The sequence below is a fragment of the Microcebus murinus genome, chromosome 1, assembly GCF_040939455.1.
Source record: "Microcebus murinus isolate Inina chromosome 1, M.murinus_Inina_mat1.0, whole genome shotgun sequence".
Classification (NCBI taxonomy): domain Eukaryota; kingdom Metazoa; phylum Chordata; class Mammalia; order Primates; family Cheirogaleidae; genus Microcebus; species Microcebus murinus.
This window is the reverse complement of record NC_134104.1, coordinates 9,911,669-9,936,201: the sequence shown is the minus strand read 5'-3', so window position 1 is coordinate 9,936,201 and position 24,533 is coordinate 9,911,669. Positions and strand designations below refer to the sequence as shown.

The following is a 24,533-nucleotide window of genomic DNA, read 5'->3' as shown; positions in this document are numbered from 1 at the left end:
CCTGTTATTGTCCTTGGCCCTGGGACAATATATATATATATTTTTTGAGGCGGAATCTCACTCTGTCACCCGGGCTAGAGTGCTGTGGCATCACCCTAGCTCACAGCAACCTCAAACTCCTGGGCTCAAGCGATCCTCCTGCCTCAGCCTCCCGAGTAGCTGGGACTACAGGCATGCGCCATCATGCCCGGCTAATTTTTTCTATATATTTTTAGTTGTTTGGCTAATTTCTTGCTACTTTTAGTAGAGACAGGGTCTCGCTCTTGCTCAGGCTGGTCTTGAACTCCTGATCTCGAGCAATCCTCCCGCCTTGGCCTCCCAGAGTGCTAGGATTACAGGCGTGACCATCACGCCTGGCCAAGCCCTGGGACAATTGTTAACAAGCTAAAGAGCTGGCCTGCAGACTCCGGGGCTACCAGTGGGCCTTGTTTTCAAGAAGAAACACATAAATAAGCAAAGAAGAAGCCTATTCAAAAGAACAAGTGTTAGCAGCAGCGTTTGGGAGGCTGGCAGGGGCGGGGGGGGGGCACCTGCTGGACACAGCCATGGCACAGAGAGGGAGGAACCCCTCAAAATAGGAATCTATGTGCAAGTGGAGGAGGCGGAGTGCAAAATTCTATTTCATGACCACAAGAGATTATTACTATGATTATTGTTTTACTCGAGGCCTGAAAGAAATCAAGTTGTCTTCATGGGAAACATTTTAGAAAAAGTTGTATTAAAGAGTCAGTTTTTCACAATTCATTTGTAATTTCCTCCAGTTCAACTCCATGTCATTTCATTCTCCAGGACAATGATCACCTCCCAGGTGGCTAAGAGTGTTAAGTCATTTAAAATAAGATGTGATGCATGAGAATATATTTACAGAGGTAAAATGCAAAACATTTTATTTATAAGAGGGAACTAGACAGAACAATCTTTGCAGTACTTTAAAGTTTTAATATTCTAAGAGAGTGTGAGATATTTATTGAGGGCCTGCTATAGGCAGATGCATGTCTACAAATGACACCTGGTTGGCAGGTAAGAGGTGAAAGTTCAAATCCTACCCCTGGGGACAAGGGATCTTGGAAGAATCCCAGCAGCTGCTCACTTCTGTTCCCTTTCTTCTCAGCATTTGGTCTCCAACTTCTGGCCTCGGTGATCCTCCTGCCTCAGCCTCCCAAGTAGCTGGGACTACAGCCACAAGCCATTGCATCCGGCCTCTCCTCAGCACTTAGATCTATTCATCGTTCATTTGTTCCACTCCATTAACAAGGATTCTGCTCCCCACCATTCCCCTAGAAACCAGCTTTATTTATTTTATTTTATTTATTTATAATGAGGTTTGCTTGTATTGCCTAGGCTGATCTTAAATTCCCGGCCTTGAGCAATCCTACTGTCTCAGCCTCCCAAAGGGCTGGGATTACAGACCAAATCCAACTTTAAATGAACAAGAACTTTGGTCTTGTTTTTTGGCAACCATACCTGCAATAGAATAATGAAAGAATAACTAAAAACCTAATTGAGACTGTGGCAAAAGAAATATAAAAAAAAGAAATTACTGTGCTATGTAAATTTCTAATTGATACTATAACACTTTATTTGCAAGATGGATAATATAGTATAGAATAAATAGTCATATATAATTTATTAAATCAAGTTAATGCACCAAGTTAATTCACATTTTGGTTTTCCCCTCAATAATACTATGCCAATTCATTGATATAATAACATAAAACCAAATATCAAGGTTGTTTTTTCCCAACACGCACAGTCATCAGTCTGCTTTTCAGATTTTCCTTCATTGTCGTGTACTATGTGCCAGGCATACCAGGGGTGTTTTTCCTTCCCTCCCTCTCTTCTTTCCTTCATCCTTTTCTTCCTTACTCCTTTTTTCTTCCTTTCAATCAATACGTTATTTTCTCATTTCATTTGAAATGAGGAAATAAACCTAATTGATAACTAAAAGTTAAGACTTTAAGCACTTTTTTGCATTTGTTCATTTATTTATTTATTTACTCAGACAGAGTCCACTATGCCTGGCTAAGTTTTCTATTTTTTGTTAGAGACGGGGTCTCACTCTTGCTCAGGCTGGTCTCAAACTTCTGAGCTCAAGCCTCCCGCCTTGGACTTCTACAGTGCTAGAATTACAAGAGTGAGCCACCGTGCCTGGCCACTTCTTGCTTTTAATTTAAGCATTTTTGTTTTAATGAAGACAACTGTTTCTTTTTTGCTGTTTCTAATGCATTCAGGATTAAGAAATCAAATAGGTTAAAATGAATTTAGAATAAAGTCTTGGGCTCTGAATGAGAGTCCAAGTTGTTCATCTTTGAAGAAAACACTCACACTTTAAGAGGCAAACTCTAGTACAATGTTTTTGCTCTGGGAGACCTTTTTTGCTGACTTTTTGATTCTGAACTTTGTTCCACTGTGATTAGTGATTTCCAAATACATGAGATGCTAGATCATACCATATAGAATTCAAGTGATGAAGGAACCACAAGATCATCTGATTCAATGTTCACATCTAGGGAGTGGTACCCCCTCAAGTGAAAGGTCACAGAACTCACACCATCAAACACATGTGTCTGCATGGGACGTGCAGCCAGAACCAGGCCTCTCATCACTTCTCAGCCTTTACCTCTTTCTGATCCATCTGGATTGAACTCAAGCAGATTAAAAATAAAAGCCTAAATGTTAGTAAGATATTCTGTAATATCTTACTAAAGCCAAATTATTTCATTTTAAGTGTAATGAATAAATAAACAAATAAATATTTGCTTATTTCTCCAATACCAGTTGAATCTGTGTAAGATTTAAGAAAAGGAGAGACAGATGGAGGGACAGATGGATGGATGGGTGGGTGAGTGGATGGGTAGATAATGAATGGATAGATGGATGGATAGATGGATGAATAATGGTTAGATGGATAATGGATGAATGGATAGATGGGTGGATAGATGGATGAATAATGGTTAGATGGATAATGGATGAATTGATAGATGGGTGGATAGATGGATAATGCATAGGTGTATGGATAAGTGGATAGATAGATGGACAGGTAGATGGATGGATAGATGATGAATGGCTGGGTGGATGAATGAGTAATGGATGGATAGATAATGGATGAATGGATAGATGGGTGGGTGGATAGATAATGTGTAGGTAGATGGATGAGTCGATAGATAAATGGACATTTGGATGGATGGATAGATGAATGGATGGATGGATGAATTAATAATGGAAGGATGAAGAAATGAATGGGTGGATGGATAGATGCATGGGTGGATAATGTATAGATGGATGGTTGGGTAAATGGGTGGATGGATAGATGTATGGGTGGATAATGTATAAATGGATGGTTGGGTAAATGAGTGGATGGATAGGTGGATGAATGGATAATAGATGGATGGATGTATGGGTATGTCTTTTTAATTCTGCGAATAGCATAGAAATGGTCTCTCTAGGTGACAATTTCATGACTATATCATATAGAGATGTAGAATTAATTTTGAGATGTGGTGAGCACTTTTGCATGGACTTGTAGTCACAGGTAAAATAGTAAAAGCAATGGATTGGAAAGTACCAGAATGGCCATCTTGTACGCCTCTTAGGCACTCAGAGCTTACCTAGCTCCTGGCAGGTGAGAGATGTTTCCTGGATATACTGGGGCAAGGCATGCTCTAGTGCCATCCTTTCTCTTTAGCTTCACCTATCGATTTTTTCCAGTGTTTCATTGAAAAAATCGAAGTTTAAACAATTGAATTTTTTAAACCCTTATTTTTCGATGGGAGCTCAGGGCCATGGATGGTGGCTTTTGGACAAATGACAGGGATTAATATTTTAGATAAATTTCCTACCTAGCACTCTGGGAGGCCAAGGCAGGAGGATGGCTTGAGGTCAGGAGTTTGAAGCCAGCCTGGGCAATAGTGAGATCTTGTTTCTACAAAAAATAATCATAACAAAAATTAGCTGGGCATGGTGACATGTGCCTGTAGTCCCAGCTACTGGGGAGGCTGAGGCAGGAGGATCACCTGAGCCCAGGAGTTTGAGGTTGCTGTGAGCTATGATGATGCCACGGCACTCTAGCCTGGGTGGACAGAGTGAGACTCTGTCTCAAAAAATAGTTCCTATACTACAGAAGAGTGAGATCAATTTTAATATCTGGGAAGTGAAAAACTATAATAGGACCAGCCATTACTTGCAGATAAGTTATTAATATTACCTGGAAATTGTGCAGAAATTTTATGGCTTAAAAACCACTTCCGTATATTATCCGTTTCAACACTCAGAAGAACCCAGTGCAGTAGGTTTATCACTAGTAAGTATCTTGCTCAAAATAGCACAGCCAGTAAGCAGTAGAATTAGGATTTGAGCCTAGATTTCTAGATGCAAATCTTATAATCTCTTCATCATCTCAAAGAGCTTCTTATCAGGACTCATTGGCAATCTTCATGAAGTGTTTTAAGGGGTGATGGGTTCTCCCCCCTCAAAATATACTGGCTCATCTACAGCTTCAAAGCTCCTGGTAGAGTCAACCCATTGGATTGAGGCATTTTCTATGGAAGACCCTATAATTAGGGGGCTGGTGGGAGGCTAGCCTTTCTCTAACACAACTATTGACATTTTTGGCCAGTTGATTCTTTTCTTTTTCCTTTTTTATTTCTGCCTATTATGGGGGTACAAATGTTTAGGTTACATATGTTGCCCTTGCCCCCCACCCCCAGTCAGGACTTCAAGCGTGTCCATCCCCCAGATGGTGCGTACCACACTCATTATGTATATATATACTCATCCCTTCCTCCCCACTCCCATCTGCCCAACGCCCAGTAAATGTTATTCCTGTGTGTGCACTTAGGTTTTGATCGTGGCCAGTTGATTCTCTGCTGTGGGCGGCTGTCTGTGGATTGCAGGATGTTTAGTAGCAGCCGTTGCCTCTACCTGTTGGATGCCAGTAGCGACCTCCAATCATTGCAACCGAAAATGTGTCTAGACATTGCAATCCCTGCTGGTTAGTTTAGTCTATTCTGCAGTGATACCTTTCTTTTAACTGGACATGCCTTACCAAGTAACTGAGCGAAGCCAGGCAGATTGAGAAGTGGGTTTGTAGCCACTTGTAGTTAGAAGGTGCAGCTGTTTGAAGAAAATTCCATACAAGGAGGGCCTTTGTTCAGCCAGCAGCTTATTCCATGACCTGACTGTCATAGATACCTTACAGTCTCAAAGGCTCTTCTGAAAGGAGTAGATATTTGCTAGAGAAAAAGAGTATCTCTATGGAAATGAATCTATTCGTTTTGGAAAAACAACAAAAACAAAAAACCCTTAAATTGTTTGTAAGCCCTTAAGGTTTTCTTTCTTTCTTCCTGCTTCATGACTCCTAATAATCCATGATAGGAGAACTCTGTAATTATTTAAAGCTACTTAATTATCAAAACTTTCATCTCTTGTCACCCATCCCTGAATTTGTCACCTCTGTTTAACCCTCCCTGGTGTTTAAATAGCTAATCTAGTGCTGGTGGCCAAGTTAAGACGTGCAAATCTCTGAGTAACTTCATAGCGACCTTCACGACGCTATTTATTTGGTTTTCCCTTTTGTGTTCCTTTATATGAACTAACTTGGCCCTTGCTAATAATTAAAAGGATTTACTGAAGTATTCACCAAAGTCAGTAGATAGGAATTTCTGGGAATAGGATGTCTTGTGACATTAACTTGTCCCCCGAAGTATAAAACAAATTCAGAAAGGTTATTTTTAAAAACTGGTTCAGGTTGATATGTGTGTCCGTGAAGGCTTGTGTGTGTGTTCATTCACTCAGGAAACATTTGTTGAGCTTCTACTATGTGCCTGGTCCTGTCCTGGGCAGAGACAAACAAAAACCTCTGCTTCACAGAGCCTCTATCATAGTGTGGGGGGACTGGGGTGATAGGTAATAAATAGAATATATCCTATGTCAGATGGCGGTAACTGCTACAGGGAAAATAAGGCAGAGAAGGATGCCAGAGTGTAGGGTTTTGTTTTAAAATTGGGAAAACGGGTTAATCAGAGACCGAAGCGTGAGGATCTAGGGAGCATCTGGGCAGAGCATGAGCAATGAGTCTTAGGAACAGCCAGCGGGCAGGCTGGTGTGTTAGGAGCCAGGGAAGTCTTGCAGCAAATGAAGCCAGAAAGAGATTGTGCTTCCCTCATTTTATAGGACCTCATACTTCATACACAAGGACCTGACTTTCTCTTGGTGTGAGACAGGAAAATTTGAAAGATTTTGAACCTAAAAGCCACATGGTCGGACTTGTGATTTCCAGGGAGACCAGCAGCCTGTGAAGTGAGAGCAGATTGTATTCCTTTAGAAATAAACATTATTTAAGTACAGAAAAATCAAAGAAATTATAAAATTATGTGATAGGAAAATTTTAAAATGCTTACTAAGACTAGCATTGAAACACGGAAGATTCTACATTCTAGAGGCAGATGGTGTTATTTTGAGAGCCCATGCCAATAGGAGTAAATAAATCTAAGCCCCATAAAATAATAAATCTGAAGCCTATAACATAAAACGACCTTGTGCGATATGCAGGATCAGTTGCTAGGACAGAATAAACTTTATTCGTATTGTTTTCCTACAAAGACACCATCCAGGGCCAGCTCCCAGTGGCCCAGTCAACAGCCTTTTGCCTGTGACTGTGCCTTGTCTGCAGACTGTAGCCAGTAATCTCTCATTCAGCTCAAAACCTTGAGATACAAGTCCTCCTATATCCACGACCTCTCTCTATCGAATTTGCTTGAGTTAAAGTTTTTGGAATATTATGGACATAAGTATATGCCTTTAATTTGGTTCTTTGTGGTAGCAGAGCACTGGAGACAGTTGGTTTGTTTTTCAGGACAAAGTCATATACATATAAAACTTATCTCACATTTTCCCAAGCAGTGCAAACAAACCTAGAGCCCTTCAACGGCGCACAGGCCCTCAATGTCTTTTGTACATTCTGAAATCCTAAAAAGCTCTGGACACTGCAAGCTTTTTCGGGAAGCAAAACCAGACTGCCCTGCGTTCATCTGGTGGTGACCCTGAAGCTATGCATGGTTTGTGTCTCACCCAATGGGATGCTCTTCTGTGTCGCTGCAGAAATATTAATGTGTTTGATCACAGGGTGGTGCACTGTGTCACATAATATACAGTATAAACGTTCAATCATCTTTTTAAGAATTCTGTCTTCTGAAACACATCTGACATCCCAGGGTTTGCGTAAGAAATTGTAAACGTGTGCTGTGTTTGCTGTTTGGAGCTGAATGTGTGCCTGCTTTACCTTTCTTTATGCCACCCTTCTATAAGGGTGATGGTTGCTTTCTTGTCTTGGTGAACAAAGCAGGATTCCTTTTCTAGGTGTCCAGAGCTTCTACAGAATAGGGTATGTGTCCGACATGCTCATCTGGAGCTCACTTGTGTGGGTGCCATGCTTTGAGTAGATGTCACTTTGTGATGATGAAGCTTCTGACCTGTTCCTTCCCAAATAGGGCACAACCTTGGAGAAAGGTGGCATGAAGCTGGGTGTCCCGGGGCTCCTGCTCTGTCATCCATCCGTGATGGGCAATGGGAATATAATAGAAGGTGACATCCTGGTGATGGCCAAATGTGTGACTCCAGGCCACAGAGAAGACACCACCACCTCTTGCAACGAGTACAGAATACTCTGTGGGCATGAGGGGCTCATGTGTCTCAGGGAAGTATCAAAGCTGTTAAGAGCCTGACAAGTCAAGTCAATCTCAAGCTGGGACCCCTGTTCCACCACATTTATCGGAAGTGCCATCTTGGGTAAGCCAGTTCCTTACTGCAACCTACAAGATCTAGCCTGGTTCTCATAGCTTGCTACATAATTTCCACCATTAACTTCCTTTCGTAAGGAGAAGGTATCTGGTCTGTGATCCTGGAAGATTCCTAATCCAGTGAATTCCATGGCTCCCTCTTTCACACCTTGGATTTTCTTCTCTCCATCTCCAGCTCCCCAAGCCCTTATCTTTGAGGCTGAAGCACTAAAATTCTAGGAGCACTAGAAGCACGAGAATTCTAGCATTAGAATTATAGGAGCATCCACAAGATACACGGACTCTTAGATTCTTCAGGGACCAGGGAGATAGATGAAGGCTATAACCTTTTCCCAGCGCAGCACTGAGTGGCAGGCCCCTCATACACAACAGGGAGCATCTCTGGTCAGAGGGACTCAACTGGCTTCTTGTGTTTCTATATTCAGGGCCTCTGGAACCTCTCAGGAGGACACTACAGAAATTGGAAGGCAGCCAGAGTGGCCTCCCCTGCTGCTTTTCTCTAGGGTTTGTACCCTTGCTCCTGGACAGCAGGCACTAGGCGGACATCTTCAGTTGGGTGCTGGAGTGGCTTAAGGCTTCATTCCTGGAGTAAGATGGGGATCGTGTTCGGGTGTCAGAGGGTGTGTTTGGGGGGTGATTTAAATGACTCTGGAACTTGAAGCTGTTCCAGAAAACACCCAAGCGGTCAGTCGAACCAGGATCTTTTCATTAAAATCCACAAGAAAAGCTGTCATTGGCCAGGCTCCCAGGCCACCCAAAGTTGGGGGAGGAGGGCAAGACAAACCCCGCCCAAGCCCCAGGGGGATGGAGTTGGCCCCAAGGACTTCTGGTCAACCCTAGGACACAGGACAGCGGGCCTGACCAGGCACTTCAAAGGGGGCAGGAGCCAAGCAGCCTTCTCCAGCCTCGCACTACACCTCCGGGCCTGGGCGCCGAGCTTGGGGTCCCGGACGCAGAGGAGCGTTAGAGAGAAACTCAAGCGGTGGAGGAAGAATCCAGAGACCTTAAACTGGGGGAAGGGGCGCAGTGCCTTGGGGCCCAGCGGATTTGGCCCAGCGTCTGGAGCACAGCCCCAGAGCCCCAGCTAAACCTTCGCCTCTGGAGCCCGGGGCGGGGTGTCCTCTCTCGGAAGGGGGCTCAGCGGCCCCTGGCACCCCGCCCCTTGCCCAGCGCCACCAGCCCCCTCAGCTGAGTCAAGGGAGGGCTCAGGGTTAAGGACAGCGATCTGTGGATATGGCCGACGCCGCGGAGCCGGAGGGGGGCGCCCTGGGTCCCCAGGGTCCGGCCGAGGGCCCAGCGCTTCAGGTAGAGACACCTGGCGAGCCCGGGACCACGGGCCCGCAGACCGCAGGGCTGGAGGCGAGCGACGGAGCGGGCGGGGCGGCCGTGGCGGTGAAGGAGGAAGGGGGCGGGGGACCGGGCGGACCGCTTGCCCGGGAATCGGCGCCTGGGACGGGCAGTGCCCGGGAGTCCGAGGCGCAGGGTGCAGGGGGAGCGCAGGGCGAGGCGGAGGCCGGGGAGGGCGCCCCAGAGGGCGCTGAGGTTCCCCAGGGCGGGGAGCAGGTGGAGGAGGCGAGCCACGAGTGCAGCGCGCAGGGCGAGGCCCCGGGGGAGGCTCAGGAGGAGCCCCTGGACCCTGAGGTCACCGAGGGGGAGGCGGAGCGCGGGCCGGAGGCGCAGGGAGGCAGCGCGCCCGTGGCGTCCGGCGACAGCACAGAAGTCGGGGGGCTGACGGGGGGCAGCACAGAAGCCAGGGCGCCGGCGGGGGACAGCGCAGAAGCCAGGGCGCCGGCGGGGGACAGCGCAGAAGCCGGGGGGCCGGCGGGGGACAGCGCAGAAGCCGGGGGATCGGCGGGGGACAGCGCAGAAGCCGGGGGGCCGGCGGGGGACAGCGCAGAAGCCGGGGGATCGGCGGGGGACAGCGCAGAAGTTAGGGGGCCGGCGGGGGACTGCACAGACACGGACGGGACGGCCGGGGACGACATGTATGCCGGGCGGCCGGCCGGGGATAGCACGGACGCCGAGGCGCCAGTGGGGGACTGCATGGACCCCGAGGGGCCGGCAGGAGGGCCGCCCCGTGTCGAGGGTGAGCCCCAGGACGGAGGGGACGGCAGCCCCCCGCCCCAGGCCGAGGCGATGGAGGTCGCAGCCTCTGAGAGCGGTGGGCGTGGGCGCAGCCCCGGGGAGCTAGCGGTGGGCGCTGCGGGGGACGCGGCGAAGGAGACCGGGCCCTTGGGGACAGAGGGGTCCGAGGAAGAGGTCCCTGGAAACAGGCGCTTAGACGCTGGCGAGGACGGGGCCGCAGATCGGCCCCGGGAGGAGACGCAGGAGGAAGAGGAGAGGCCAGAGCCGGGCCCGGAGGGGCCGCGCGAGGAAGCGGCCGCCGGGGGCGCGGGGGAGCCGCCCCGCAGCAGCCCGGATCCCGACGCGCAGGCGGCCGCGGAGCCCCAGGCCGAGCTCAGCAACCACCTGGCGGAGGAGGGCGACGCGTCGTCGCGAGTGAACAGCCGCGGGGAGGACGGAGAGGCGTCCCCGGGGCAGGAGCACGACATCACCCTCTTCGTCAAGGTAAATCTCGCTTTCCCGACTCTTGGACGGCCTTCCCGTTTCTGGTCTTGGTCTTAGTTAGATCCCAGAGAGAGGCACACGCAGGGAGGGCACCCCCGGGACAGTAGTTGTCACCAGCTCTCCTCCCTGAACAGCAGAGATTTCACTAAGAGTTTCAGGAGCTTTTGGTGCAAGACTTGACCATGACGGTTTGGCAACAAAGAGGTCGGGGTCAGGGCGGCCGGGAGTGAGGATGTGGGTCCAGCATCCCACTGTCCTTTGTCCTGAAAATCCTAACTGGCCCTCCTAGTCTGGAGGGTATTAAAGACTTGACCAAAAGGGGTGGGGGTGGGATGGGGGAAAAGCCGCAGTCCTGTTGGCGTCCAAAGGAATTTCTGCCAAGGGAAACTTTAATACAAATGCAGACAGGGAGGTTCGACAGTAGAAATATCTTCTGGAGTGGAATCTCAGAGGCCCAGAGGTGGCCAGTGGTTTTCAACTCCAGAAAGGTATTTCATTTTGGTAGAATCAATAATGTATATTCAGGAGGAAAGTGGAACCTTATTTCCATATTATAATATTTATTGAACATTTTAACATTTATTTGGGAAGAATACAAGATGCTGGTCACTTGAACACCATCTGCCTGTATGTCATATGTTTAACCCCACTTCACATGGGAAGAGAGCAAGAATTCTGTGCAGGAGAACACAGCTGAGCAAGTTTGAGTTTAAACAGGAATTTTTTCGTAAGGCATGAAAAATGTGGGGACAAAGTCCAGCAGTGGTTCACACCAGGATCTTTGTTTTTTTTTTTTTTTTTAAAAAAAGCCTTTGCGGAAGACCTTCGGCCAGGCCCAGAAAAGCTGGAGATGATAAGGTCAAGAATGTGCCTTACACATTGGGTCATAATCCTTCAGAAATGCTTTCAGGCTTATAGAAGCCAGTTACCGCCTAACCCTTTCTGGCTGAAATGTGAGCAAATTCTAATAAGTACAAGGAAATGCTCCCAGAGTGATTAATAGCAGAACTCCGAGAATTGTTTGGGTGGCGAGGGACCCGGGGGAGAGTGGGCCTGCGTCTCTTCGCTAGTGAGAAGGTGGCTCTCTCAGCATCTTCAAGACCCTGGGACACAACCTGAGGGCACCACCCCTAGCGAAGAGCTGCAGCATCTCTGCTGTGCCGCCCCAAATCTGCTCTTCTCCATCGCCTGGGTGTGAAACCTTGCCCTTCATTCTGGTCACGTGGCTGTGCGATTCCAGCAAAGGGCCTCTTATTGCAGCTTTGAGATACAGTGACTGCTCCTAAGGAGTCTCCGTGCTTCAGTTCTTGGCCCTCTCCCAGCCAGTGTCTGTAATAGCCAGGGAGCTGAGGACAAGATCTGATTGCTTTGTTTCTTAGTGTAAAATTCTTCAGTTGTTCCCTGCAGAATTTCGGCTAAATCCCTACTCTTAGGCAGGCCACGATGGTGATGTGATGTTGTTTCTGCCTCTTTTCTCTCTGGCCTTCTCTTGGCATTGCTAGGTGTCCCCACCCTTTGTCACCCATGCTACCGCTGTGCCAGCTGCACCCATGCTACCTTGCCACAAGAGAGCACGTTCCTTCCTACCTTGAAATCTTGCGCATGCTGCACCCTCTGCCTGAATGGAGCTTCTCCCCCCTCCCTCATTTCTACCCCTCTGCCTGGTCATCTGCTGCGTGTCCAAGCTTTGGGGGGGGCATCATCTCTTCCGGGGAGGCTCTTCCAACCCCTGTGTGTGTTGGGTGTCCTGCTGTCGAGGCACTGCCGTCTGCACGCTTTATCTCTTCCCAGACTGTGTGAAATTCATCACTGCATGAATATGACGGAGGCTTGAATGGGTGGCTGCCTGCATGAGCTAGAATATCACGGTGATCAAACTTCAGAGCCAGTGGGCCTGGGATCAAATCCTGGCTCTGCTACTTTCTTGCTGTGTGACCCTGGGCAAGTTACTCAACCCTTCTTTGCCTTTTTTGTCTCATTGATAAAATGAGGACAATAATAGGACCTAGCCCTTGAGGTTATTGTGGGGATTCTAGAATTAGATGACAATGGAGCACTCAGAAAAGTGCCTGGCTTGAAATAAGCATAGCTTAAATCTAAGTTCCTGCTGTTAGTTACATCTGCTTGGCAAGATGTAACTTTATGGTAAAGTCCCATAAACTTTAATAGACTTTAATAGACTTTTCCTAACTTTTATAAACAGTCTGTTTCCTATCCCACCCCTTCCTTATTTGTTTATTTTATTTTTTAATTTTTTTTTTATTTTTTAGAGAAAATCCCTCTAGATACCTAATTACCTCCATTCTCTGGGGGTAAGAATGTTAGGAAAACTAAAGACAACTAGTTTTCCCAGCTGCTGCTCAGAAGTGGTTTGTGTAGGCGAAGACAAGGGGCACACGGTGGGCAGCCTACCCATGATGCTTTACTGTGATGGACCTGGTGCTCAGCTGTGGACCGATTTCTCTTTCTTTAAGGAAACTGACAGGTGGTCACACAGTGACATTGGTTAACTTCTGAGGGTCACTTAAGAAGTGCCTCATAAGATTGATAAGGCACCTCAGTTTCTTCTTATCCTACGAATCATTCCCTTAAAAAACACACACACACACACACAACAAAAAAGACCTCAAAGCAGAAAACAAGCAAAACACCTTTAGGACCATATTTTCCAAGTTTGTAATACTTGATTTAAAATCCTTAAATTTGTTCAGAATAGGATTTCTTTGACAGATTTAGCCTTTTCTGGATTCCTTCTCCGGGCTCTATTTTATCTGGACTCTGTATTCCACAGTGGACGTCTGACTTGGGTTTTGGAAACATGTCAAGGCAAGTGCTCATGGTGAATTTTCATGGTGCATTTTCTATGGCATTGTTGGAGTGCAGAATTCACAGAGCTGTTTTGTAAGGAGAGTACTGTGATAATTCTTCCCAGCATTCCTCTAGGCTTCATATGAGAGCCTGGCAAGCAGATTTTAAAATTAATTAGCTCATATTCTACTTGTAAACTTTTAACTTTTAATTCTATTCCTATTTTTTAAAAGTAAATATATCGGTCACAAATATACCAGAACATTTTGATTTACTACCTAGTAACATAGTAATAATTGCCTCAAACCTGCTTCTAGTTTTAGCTGCCTGATAGGTTATATTCCCCATCTTTATGAGAATTGTCATGTTATTAATATGTCATTTTGTTTTATTCTATAAGTATGCAAGGATGTATTCTTATAAAAGAGCCAGGGACATACGGAACAGGTCAAGGAAGGCCTCCTTGAATTATTTTGTGGTAAATTAATTGCTCATTATGCTAATTTTTAGTTTTGTTTTCTGAAAGAAAGTGTCAATTATTTGTCATCAAAATTATAAGGTAATCTTTTAATATATTTAGCAAGAAAGATTTTTTTCCTTTTTACTCATAACAGCAAAGGGTAATGGCATAATACCAATTAACACAATACGAACAACAAAGCATAAACTAGGGACTTCAGCAGTGGTGGAGATTTTTGTCACCAAGGAAGTCTTGCTTATAGCTTTGGCTTCTCTAACCCAGCGTGTGCAGTTTGACTCAGGGTCCTTGGGTGGGACAGTCTGAGATACGGATTTCCTGGCAAATTTTACATCACTTAAAAATCCTCAGTGTGACCCATAAATAATCTTGGACCAGAATTTCTCAAACAGTGTTTCGGACACCGTATATCTGACTGTTAACGTGCAGTTATCTCTGAGCTCAAAAGCATGCATTTGCTATCACAATTGGGTTCTACAAAGAGGTGAAACTGAGGCCCGATGGAACAAAGTAAAACTCAATAAGAACATGGCCTTTGGATAAGCACTGTCACCCAGAGACGCCAAGGGAAAAACAAAAGAGCCTTCCAAGCATTGCGAGCCACTGGGCTGGACAGGAGCTTGCCAGGAACTGGGCCTGTCTGTTGGGCTCCTGGTGGCGCAGTGGGCTGCGCCTGTCTATGTGCGTGTCGCCTAGAGAAAGCATGTCGAGACCTGTTCTGTGGGGCTTGGTCTCTGAGGAGTCGAAAGGAGATGTTGTTTTCATAACTGTGTGTTCTGAAGGGAAATGAGCAAAGATGCACTTCTGAGACATTAATTCTCCCCTAAGAACATTTTTTGATTTATTTTCTGAGTGTCTTATAAAACATCCTTGCAAATTACAAATCTGAAATCAGTACAGAGTTATTGAGGGTGGAACTAGGTAGAATGTGATGTTTTGCTAACCTCTTGCATACAGTGGGCTCTGGTGGGCCCTCCACTGGTGCATTTCGGTGGCACAAGGTAGGTGGTCGGGGACGGCTGATTGGTTCAAGGAGACTCAGCTAGTGATAGGCACAACCTGGACACGAGCCCAGTTCCCCACTGCCCTGGTCCAGTCCAATGTATCCTTGTGAGAGGAACAGAGCCACCTTCCCCCATGAAGACCTCTTGGCAGCAGGGCTATGAGATGCCAGGGGCTTTGGGAACATGAGGCTTTTTCCTGCCACGTGCACAAGTCACAGCTGCCATCTCTGTCTGGGCTGATGGGCCACCTGCTTCGTGGGAGAAAAGTGCTGCTTCACCTTCAGCTCGAGTTCCTCCCTCACATCCGTTGTGTCCTGGGTTTCCCACGGCCAGCCTTTCTCTACCGGGCCCACTCATAGCCTCCCTCTTGGAGTATCTAAACCCCATATGACACCTTCAGAAATGCCACACTGGGTCCCTTAACCATGTAAATCCTTCCTTTCATTTTAGATACCTACATAAAACCTAGAGTTGAAGGACTGCATAAAAGCCAAGCTCTGCTCCATGCCTTAGGGTAATCTGCTAATTCAGTACATATGGATCTATCACCTCCTGTGTGGGGGACACCGTGATATAGTCTGGGGACACATTGGTAAGCAGGACTGACAAGGTCCTTGCCCTCCCAGAGCCTACCACCCGACAGAGAAGACAGCTACTGAGCAGCATAACGCACCACGAGTCTATGACGTGGCCACTGGGCTGGACGCCTGCACTGCTCTGCAGTTTTGCCCACCGTTGTTCTCGAAGCCCTTGGCACGGTGTTTGGTGCATGATTGATGCCACTTCACGCTGGTGTGAAGGGAAGGAGGGAGGGAGCATGAGCATGCAGCAGGAGCACCTGCAGACACAGTGGTTGACACTAAATATTGCAGTTATCGATCTAATTGTATTCAGGGAGACATAACCATTTTCCTTTCTGGTCCACAGAGAGTGGGGCCCTTTGATAATCCTTGGTGCAGGTTCTTCAAGATTTTCTATAATGGGCTGTCTTTGTTCTATCATTCTCTGAACTCCTATCACAGTCGGCAAAGAAAAGGGTTTTCCAAGTGTTGGGGAGATGGACATACGAATCCTCTAAACTCCTTCGTTCCCAGCATTAACTTTCTTGCTTTTTTACCTGCCTGCATATCAAGTCATAAACTGGGCCCTATGTCTGGGCATGGGTGGGGGGATATTCTCTGCACAACATAGACAGCTCCTGGAAGGCACCTATGCTTTTGGCACCCCATTCTCCTCCCCGCAGGATAACAGTATCCAAGTCTGTTTTGGGGGAAGTCCGTGCTCACACTGAGGGCCCCGTTTCCTCATTCTCCAAGCAGCATTTTAATTTGGAAGTGTCGGTGCAAAATCTTTTCTGCTTAGTGCCGCTATAAAATTTTCCCAGTCTTGAATTTAAGACAATTTATTAATTTCCTCCCTTGCTCTTGCATGGGAGACCCTCTGCTCCGCTAAACTTTTGAACCACCCAACTCTTGAGTTGGGTGGGGAATGGGCTCACAATTTGGCACCTTCTAAGTGCTTGTTACAAATAATATTTTTGCCCCAGGATGGTACTACACTATGGTATTTAGTATTGGGGGTACTACACTATGGTATTTAGTATTGGGGGTACTACACTATGGTATTTAGTATTGGGGAGTCATTAGGAGTGTGTTCGGCTGCAATTACTAGATCACCCAGTAATAGGTGGCTTTGAACATGAGTTTATGTTTCTCATACAACAAGAAAACCAGAGATAGCTGGATGTAGCACCTTTCCCATGTCATGAAGGGTACAGTTCGGTTCTTTGTGCTCTGTCTCCCTGTGTCCTGAAAAGAAGGATGCCTTAGCCTCAACCACCAAATCCTCACCAGCAGTGTCTCAGGCGGGAAGGTGGGGAAGGGCTGGGGCTTTCTTCTTATGCCCACTTCTCTTTCATCAAGAAGTGCTCCCCAGAACTCTAGCAGCAGATTTTCCCTTATGTTTCATTGGCTAGAACTGGGTTCTGGGACCCGGCCATCTCCAGATCTTTCCCAAGCACGAGGAAATGGGATCACAAGATCTGTTTCTACCAGGGGTCAGCAAACTCTGGCATGCAAGTCAAATCCAGCCTGCCACCTCTTTTTGTCCACCTACAACCTGAAAATGCCTTTTATGTTTTCAAATGATTGAAATATAGCAAAAAAAAAATATTTTGTGACATATGAAAAATACATGAAATTCAAATTTTAGTGCCCATAAACAACATTTTTTGGAACCCAGTGTGCTTACTCCTTTACATATTATCCAGGATTGCTTTCAGTCCACAGTAGCACAGCTCAGTAGTTGTGACAGAGTCTTTTTGTGCCACAAAGCCTAAAATGTTTACTATTAGGCCCTTTAACAAAAAGTTTGCTGGTTCCTAGCTTAGACCTATTTAGGTTCATCACCTGGGGCTACCTACATTGCCATCCTCACAAAATTGGAGTTTTATTTTGAAAGAAGAAGGGGGAATGGCTGTGGAACACAGAACTGGCAGGTTCTATCACAGTCAGTGAGAAATATTGAAGACACGAAACATCTTATATATAGTTAGAATTTTTTTCTGCCTGTCAAGTCCATAATGTTGTTTTATATAAAGTCAAAAGGAAATATAGATGAAATATATTTATGCACAGTTTAGTACAATGCATTCCTGTAGCCCATGGGATTTTGTATAATGTACTTACCAATTTTTTTTGAAAAGATAATAATTTAGGGTAATAAAAATGCATAAACATAAAATGACATAATACACTGAAAATATATCTTTTTCTACCCATGAGGCCCAGGCCTCCCAATTTTCCTTCCTAGAGATAATCACAAAATATCTTTCCAGAGATATTCTGTGCATATTCAAACATGTATCTTCACTGTATTAGTTATCTATTGCAGTGTAACAAATTATCCCAAATCTAGAAACTTAAAACAACAAATATTTATTATTCATAGTTTCTCTGGGTCAGGACTTTGTGAGCTGCTTAGTTGGGAAGTTTTTGCAGTGAAGATGCTGGCTAGGGCTGTGGTCTCATCTGAAGGATTGATTGTGGCTGGAGGATTCACTTCCAAGGTGGCTGACTCACATGTGTTTTGGCAGGAAGCTCAGTTCCTTACCACTTGGGACTCCCCGGAGGGCTGCTTTAGTGTCCTAGCAACGTGGCATCTGGCTTTTTCCGAGAGAGACCAAGGAAAAACCCATCATGCCTTTTATGACTTAGTCTCAGAAGTTACACACTGTTACTTCTGCCTTGTTTTATTATTCATTAGAAACCAGTCACTAAATCCAGCCCTCAAGGAGAGTGCAGTGGAGGCTCCACCACTTAAAAGGAAAGTCAAGGAATTTGGGGACACATGTGAAAAACACAACATCTATTGTTTTTTTTCTCCACAAAAAATAGTACCCTGGAAATACACTGGTTCATATGCTACTTTCTTCCTTTAATAGTGTGTGTTACAAATCATTCTGTATCATTGCCTAGAGCTCTTTCACATTCTTATTAAAAATTTCATAGTGAAATGGGCTTACTCTATACTCGGTCCCCTATGGATAGATGTTTAAGTAGCTTCTTCTTTTTGATATGTTAAACAATGGTGTAGCGAATATCCCTTCACAGATGTATAATAATACATGGGAGCTAAATTCTTAGAGATGGCATTGCTAGGGGAAAGGATACACATAGTCTAGATTTTGATAACCTTTACCAAATTTCCTCTTCAAAGAGGCAGTGCTAAGTGATGTTTCTCTGATACTGTACCAGTGCCATGCTTATTTCCCCAAACTTCTCCGCTCAGGTGATATCAAACAGTTTGAATCTGAGAGGTGAAATGATGTCCCTTGTCATTTAATTTGCATTTCTTTTATTATGTGCAAAGTTGAATATACTTTTTATATATTTAAAAACTATCGGTGTATGATTTTCTGTGAGCTGGCTGCTTAGGTCCTTTGCACTTTTCGAATGGGCTTTTGGCCCACTCTTCCTGATTTTTATACTAAAGAAATTAGACTTATGTCTGTTGTATGTGTCTTATAAAGAGTGCCATGCTCTTTACAGGATTGTGTTGACTATTTGCACTGGAGTACTTCATCCTCTTAGTCTTAGTAATTTCTTGCAATTGATGGAAGGGAAAACAAAGTATAGACTGTGGTGGCACACTTAAAGTCTCCAACTTCATTTACTGGAATCTTTAAATGCTATTTTACTTTGTATACTATAACTTCTTAAATCCTGGGGGATCAGGTATTTCTAGCCTTGCCCTCCTCCCTTTATTTTTAATTAGCAGGTCATTGTATCAAGTACACCTCTGTTCAGAATTGAACTCCATGCTACATGGTAAGAACTCTGTCCAAACAAAGTTGAAACTGTGTAGATAGCAGGGGCATTTCATGGCTACATTACCCAATCTGAAAATGTAAGACATGGAACTTCCATCTTGGTGTGCGAACTACTCGAATAAATTTGATTCCCCACAGATCAAAACCATTGTGAAAATGTTATCTGTGGTGCAGTGATATCAAAATATTGTGTCTTCTAGCCAGATGCTCCCATCTGTTCAAAGAATTGACCAAAATTCATAGAAAATGATGACAAATCCTGTTTGCAGAGATCCAGTGAATTCTTAAGGGTGATGAGGCCCATCCGTAGCTTCTGTTTAATGAGCGGGAGAACTGAAATACTCAAATGTCAGAAATCATTTGGAAAAATAATTTGGAAGGTTTTGAGGGCTTAGTTCTATTGAAAAACACAAGCTCTGTTGATATATAACTATTCAGTTTGCAAGGGTTAAGTCTAATCTTATATGTGCATGTAAGAAATCATCAGATTGAAAAATATTCTCCAATTCCAGATTTTCATTAGGTTTATGGACTCTCTCCCCAATTGACTAGTTCTCCCTTCTGTGCCAGGTCATTCACATAAAAGTCGAGTGTATTGATGTAGGGAGCAGTGGAAGCTGCTTCTCAGTCTTCCAAACTACCAAGTGGTGTTTTGGGCCCAAGTGTATATGTAAAACAAATATTTGTTAATTACTTGCCAAGTATCAGACATTAAGCTTGGGGTTGGGGGTCTAACAGTGATTAAGACAAATGCTGCTTTTCTAGAGCCTTCAACCTAGAGAGTGGTCCAGAAAGAAATGGTTGCCATGTGGTATGAGGAAGAGGACCTCAGGTCCTCAGGACCTCAGGGGCTTGCTGGAGCAAGTGGGATGATCAGGCTGAGAGGCTGGGAAGACAACCCCCCCCCCCCAGACAACTGTCAGGGGTAGATTTAGACTCTAGATCTCTGACCGTGAGGCCAGCTGTCTGCTGAAATTCCCTCCATTTGGAAAATGAATAGATGTGTCTACACATCCTCACAACGGATGAATACGTGAATGACAGCTGTGTACAAACGGCTACTCCATCAGGTGGAAAGGAAAGGTTTGGCTGATCAGTTTCTAATTATATATTTTGCAGGATGTAAATTTTACATCTCATAACTTCTTTTCACTTAATCCGGTGATGTCTCACGAGTCAGACTGTGTTTATGGACATTGGCTTTATATGAGCACAGTCATTTAATGACTGTTAAAAGTATGTGGCGTGTGAAAAATCGTTTTCCCCCTTCTGTTTCTATGGCCAGAGATTATAGTAAGAAATAAAGCTGAAGACCAAAATCGGGGTGGGGGGAGGAAGATAAATTACTGTCATGATAGTACACCAGCAAGGACAGCGTTGAGATGTGACCTGGATCACTCCACGTGCTCTTTCTGAAGTCATTTCTTTGTCATCTCTAAGAAGCAGCATTTATGTTTACAAAGGAGAAACAACACAGTTCCGATTAAGGAGCTACCCGTCCCAGGGCGCCCTTTTTGTTCCCAAGTGTGCGAGTTTGAGCTGTCCTGGAGAGACGGGCCAGTCCGGGCCTCTTTCATTAATCTGATGGATTCTGCCTTCCAGCCCGCAGGACCTTCTGCTGGAGAGGGTGGCCAACTACTGAGAGAGGAGAGAACCTGGACCCTTTCTGCCCGGGGCCCTGTGCTTGTATTTTCCCCACCCTTTGGGGGACTGTGCAGACCATCAGGGAGAACCTCATTATGCACCCTGCATGCCCCAGCAGCTCCCCACCCTCCTCCAGCCCTGGGGGGTGGTGCAGGGATGGGGAAGTCAGAGCAGGGAGGTCGCTGTTCTCTTCCCTGGCTGGGGACACATGGAGATGTTCCGATGGGGCCTTTAGGACAATGGCCACTTGGTGTGTCTGAGATGCTGGCCACATCACAGCTGTCATGTGCTTTGAAGGCTGCACAGAATAAAGGTGTTACTTACTGGTTTGGAGACTCAGGGACGCATTGTTTTCCTTAAATGAAAACAAAATTACACTTGTTTGGTTGGTGTCTTGGGTGTCAGGGCCTTAGAGGCGAGTTCAAAGCACCTTGGAAAGACTTAATCTCTCTCTCAGCTTTGGTTCCTTTGTTTTAAGTCCAGCTTGGATGCCTTCCGCTCCATTCCCATGGATGACGTTCGGGTTTGTGCTCGATGGCTTCTTTGTGTCATTTAACTCTCCAAACAGAGAATTCAATGCTTAAGAAAACTCAGAGGTATCGACACGTCAGATGTGGAGGGGACTTTTTTTATTAACTGCCATTTAGACTAATACAGCGTGATTCTTTGAATCATAAGTAGCAGCAATAGAGCAAGATTGCTGCGTCACTCCCCAGAGATTGAGGTTTGTTAAAGGAAGTATTGCAGGCGTGGAACTCTGCCTGCTGCTGAGTTTTAAAAAAAATGACTCCATTGTTTTTAGACACTACCAAAGTTTTCTTAAACCAGTTCAAGTTAGCAAAGTATTAATCATATTAATAAAGGATTTGAGCATTTCAGCACACCCTGGAATCATATAGCGTGGTGGATTAAAGAATTACATGGCTGCAAATTCTTGGACACTCCTGGTGAGAAGTGGGGTCTGACTTTCCTCCTGAATCTGGCCTGACCTTCCCGACTACTTGGTAACCAGTAGAATATAGTGAGAGTGATCCTGGGTGATTGTTGTCATGCAAGGCTGTGCAGCTCCTGCCTCATTCACTGACCGTCCTGTGGTCACCCTTGCTGGAGGTCACCTGTATGTGCTCCATTTGACAGTCCTAACTGAGCCCAGTCTCCCGGCCATCTCTGCAAGGGACCAGATATGTGCGAAGCTGTCTTGGACCCCTCCAAAACAGCCCATCCACCAGCTGAATGTCACTGAGTGACCTTTGTCAATGCCTCATAGAACAGGAGGACCAGCCAGGCAAAACTTGCTCAAGTCCCTGAGTCACTAAGTCATGCAATATAATAAGATAGATAATTTTAGGCTGATCAATTTGGGGTGATTTGTTATGCAGCAATTGGTGACTGGGACATGTTGTGTCTTTTATCTCCTCTAAGCTGGTGAAATCCGGGTGAATGAAAACACAGGGCCAGGTGGGAGGTGTGGAGTGGATTGAAGGCAGCTCCACGTGGGGAACGCAGAGGAAAGAAAGGAGGCTCCCTGGAGCCAGTTCTTCCATTTAGTGCCTGCATTTTCCCCCTTTTGAGTCACTATAGGGATTGGAATACTCTGTCATTCAAGAACGTAAACCACCAGGGTGTATAAAAACAGGCTGCATTATTAAGCAGGCTTTCTAGAACAAGATGTTCCTTTGTTGTAATAATTCCTTGTGAGAATTTTACAAGGAAATAAGCTTTTCATCTCCATGTAAAAGCTTCAGTTGGTATCAGGCCATATTATTAAATAAGGATTAAAAATAGCCCTGGAGTTTTTAAAGCATAATTCGTGTATAAGAATAAATGGCAAATGCCATTTCATTTGTTCCTGGACTTCTTATGACTTGATGCCACCCGCTGTGACAATGAGAACTAATATAACTAAGCCTTCTGCTAGAATTTAAAGCTAAGAGCAAAGTGGTTCAGTAATTAAGCAGTGTGGGTCAAGGGTACTCAACCACTTAATCCATCAAATAATAAATTAATTGTTACAATAGTTGAAAAGAATAAATACTATACATACTTGGGGGTACGTTTAGGATTAGCGGGTTATTTTTTTGAAAAGTTCAGATCTATGTTGAAAAGTTTTAAGATCTAAAGTGTATTTCTTAGGATCTAACTGTAATGATGAGTGAAATTATTTCTAAGTTCGAAAGACATGAAGGGCGAGATGCATGTATACAGGTGGAGCATAACCTGATTTATGGCCTGGACTGAGGCTCTGGGAAGACATTTTTACCATTAATGCACAGGAAATGAGCATTGGAGTGGAGCTGCAGTCCACCCTGCAGGAGGCAGGCGCCCTAAAGCATGGCTTGGGTGTGCAAACGAAGTCAATCTAGAAGGTGTTATCCACTGTGTGGACTTTTATGCATTTAAGAAAAAAAGATTCAATCTTTCTTTTCTCAAATAGGTCTTGCTGTACTTATGATACATTTTTCCTTTATAGATGTACAAGAAGTGTGATGCATAATATTGGTGTCATAGGACAAGCTAGTGTCATAACAATGAACAATATCAACAAAGACATGAAAAGGAGGTCACAGCCATCCTTCCCTTCCTTCCTCCTCAGTGTGGCAAGAGAGGGACCCATCTGATGGTGTGGTTTTTACTGAGCAAGGAGCCTTATCTCTGCCACCGGGTTCTGTTGGTCATTGCTGTCCTCACTGGCTATTTTGTTGCCCCACTAGAGGGCAGGCGAGGGAAGACAAGGGACAGAGTGCAAGGGGACAACCGGGTGGTTTCCATGCAGTTAGACTTGCCCTTGCCTTGCAGCAAGGCTAAGGGACAGACGCCTTACAGAGTCTGCACAGACGTCCCCAGTGTCCTGCCCCTCTCTCCCCTCGCCCGCTCAACGGCCCCACCCACCCCAGGTGGCTCCATCCTACACCTAAGCAAGAGGAAGGAGTTTTCCGGCCCAAACTGTACAGGAACAAGGGAGAGTGGCGCTGAGCTGAGAAAAGCCGGGGCAGAGTGTGCAGGGACGGAGCTGAGCCGGCCTCAGCGGCCGGTCTCAGCACTGGGCTGCAGTGGGACTGATTTCCCATCCCCTCTCAGGAGGAATTCCAGAATTCCAGCAGGGTATCAAATTCCGACAGCTGCAATATGAGAATCTCCCCGGAGAAAGAAGCCTTTTTGCTGTATTCCATGAGCCCTGAGAATGCGTCCTTGCCCCTTATGGAAATTCCGAAATTGGTTAGGAACTTGGTGCAGACTGGCACTCTCTGCTACGTTTCTACTGGTTTTACCCCAAGTTTTCTCTGTTGCCCTCTCAAGTCGTTTCTGTATCCTTCAGAACACTTCGTGTCCCTAGGACACTCCTCCCCCGATTTTGTGGTTGATTAGAAATTTCTGTAAACGTTTCTTTGGCCCTTGGCAAAAAAAAATATAAACCTCTGTTGTATTGTTGTTGCTGTGGCAAAATCAGGCAATATACAAATTCAACTAACATGCCATCTTTTCTAGGAATGTGATCACTTATTAAGAATGTCATCTCCCCGAGAGGTATCAGTGGGTGATATTTTAGTGCCAGAATTTTTTTTGCATGCAGTCCAGATTTTCAGGACTGTAAGCCTATGGCATACCTTATTCTGGTGGGTTTGGTGACTTAGCTTTTCAAGTTTTGTAGGGTATTATTTATTAAGTTCTTGCTGCCTGCACCAGTGGCATCTGAATAAAAATGGAAAGAGTCAGAAATCCCTTGAAATCATTCAACTTATTCACAAAGAATTTGTGAAACGAGTTTACGGCTGTGTATTTCTCCAACACTGTCCGTGCTAGGTGGGATTTCGGAATGCTTGCAGTGCAGTAGGAGCCCACAGCTGATGTCTGTCTGGGTGGGCCCGCTCCTTTTGCCCCATTGTCACTGTCCCTTCCACCTTGAG

The 24,533-nt window shown here is 45.4% G+C and overlaps 1 protein-coding gene across 1 annotated transcript in view; it reads left to right on the top strand.

The window, feature by feature from the left end:
- The first annotated feature begins 8,648 nt into the window (after window positions 1-8,648).
- Window positions 8,649-24,533, top strand: part of CLIC6 (chloride intracellular channel 6) — a 40,531-nt gene continuing 24,646 nt past the window's right edge. Inside the window, exon 1 of the mRNA XM_012782936.2 lies at window positions 8,649-10,364. Within this exon, the coding sequence (XP_012638390.2) occupies window positions 9,030-10,364 (1,335 nt within the window). The 5' untranslated portion in view covers window positions 8,649-9,029. The remainder of the gene's footprint in view (window positions 10,365-24,533) is intronic.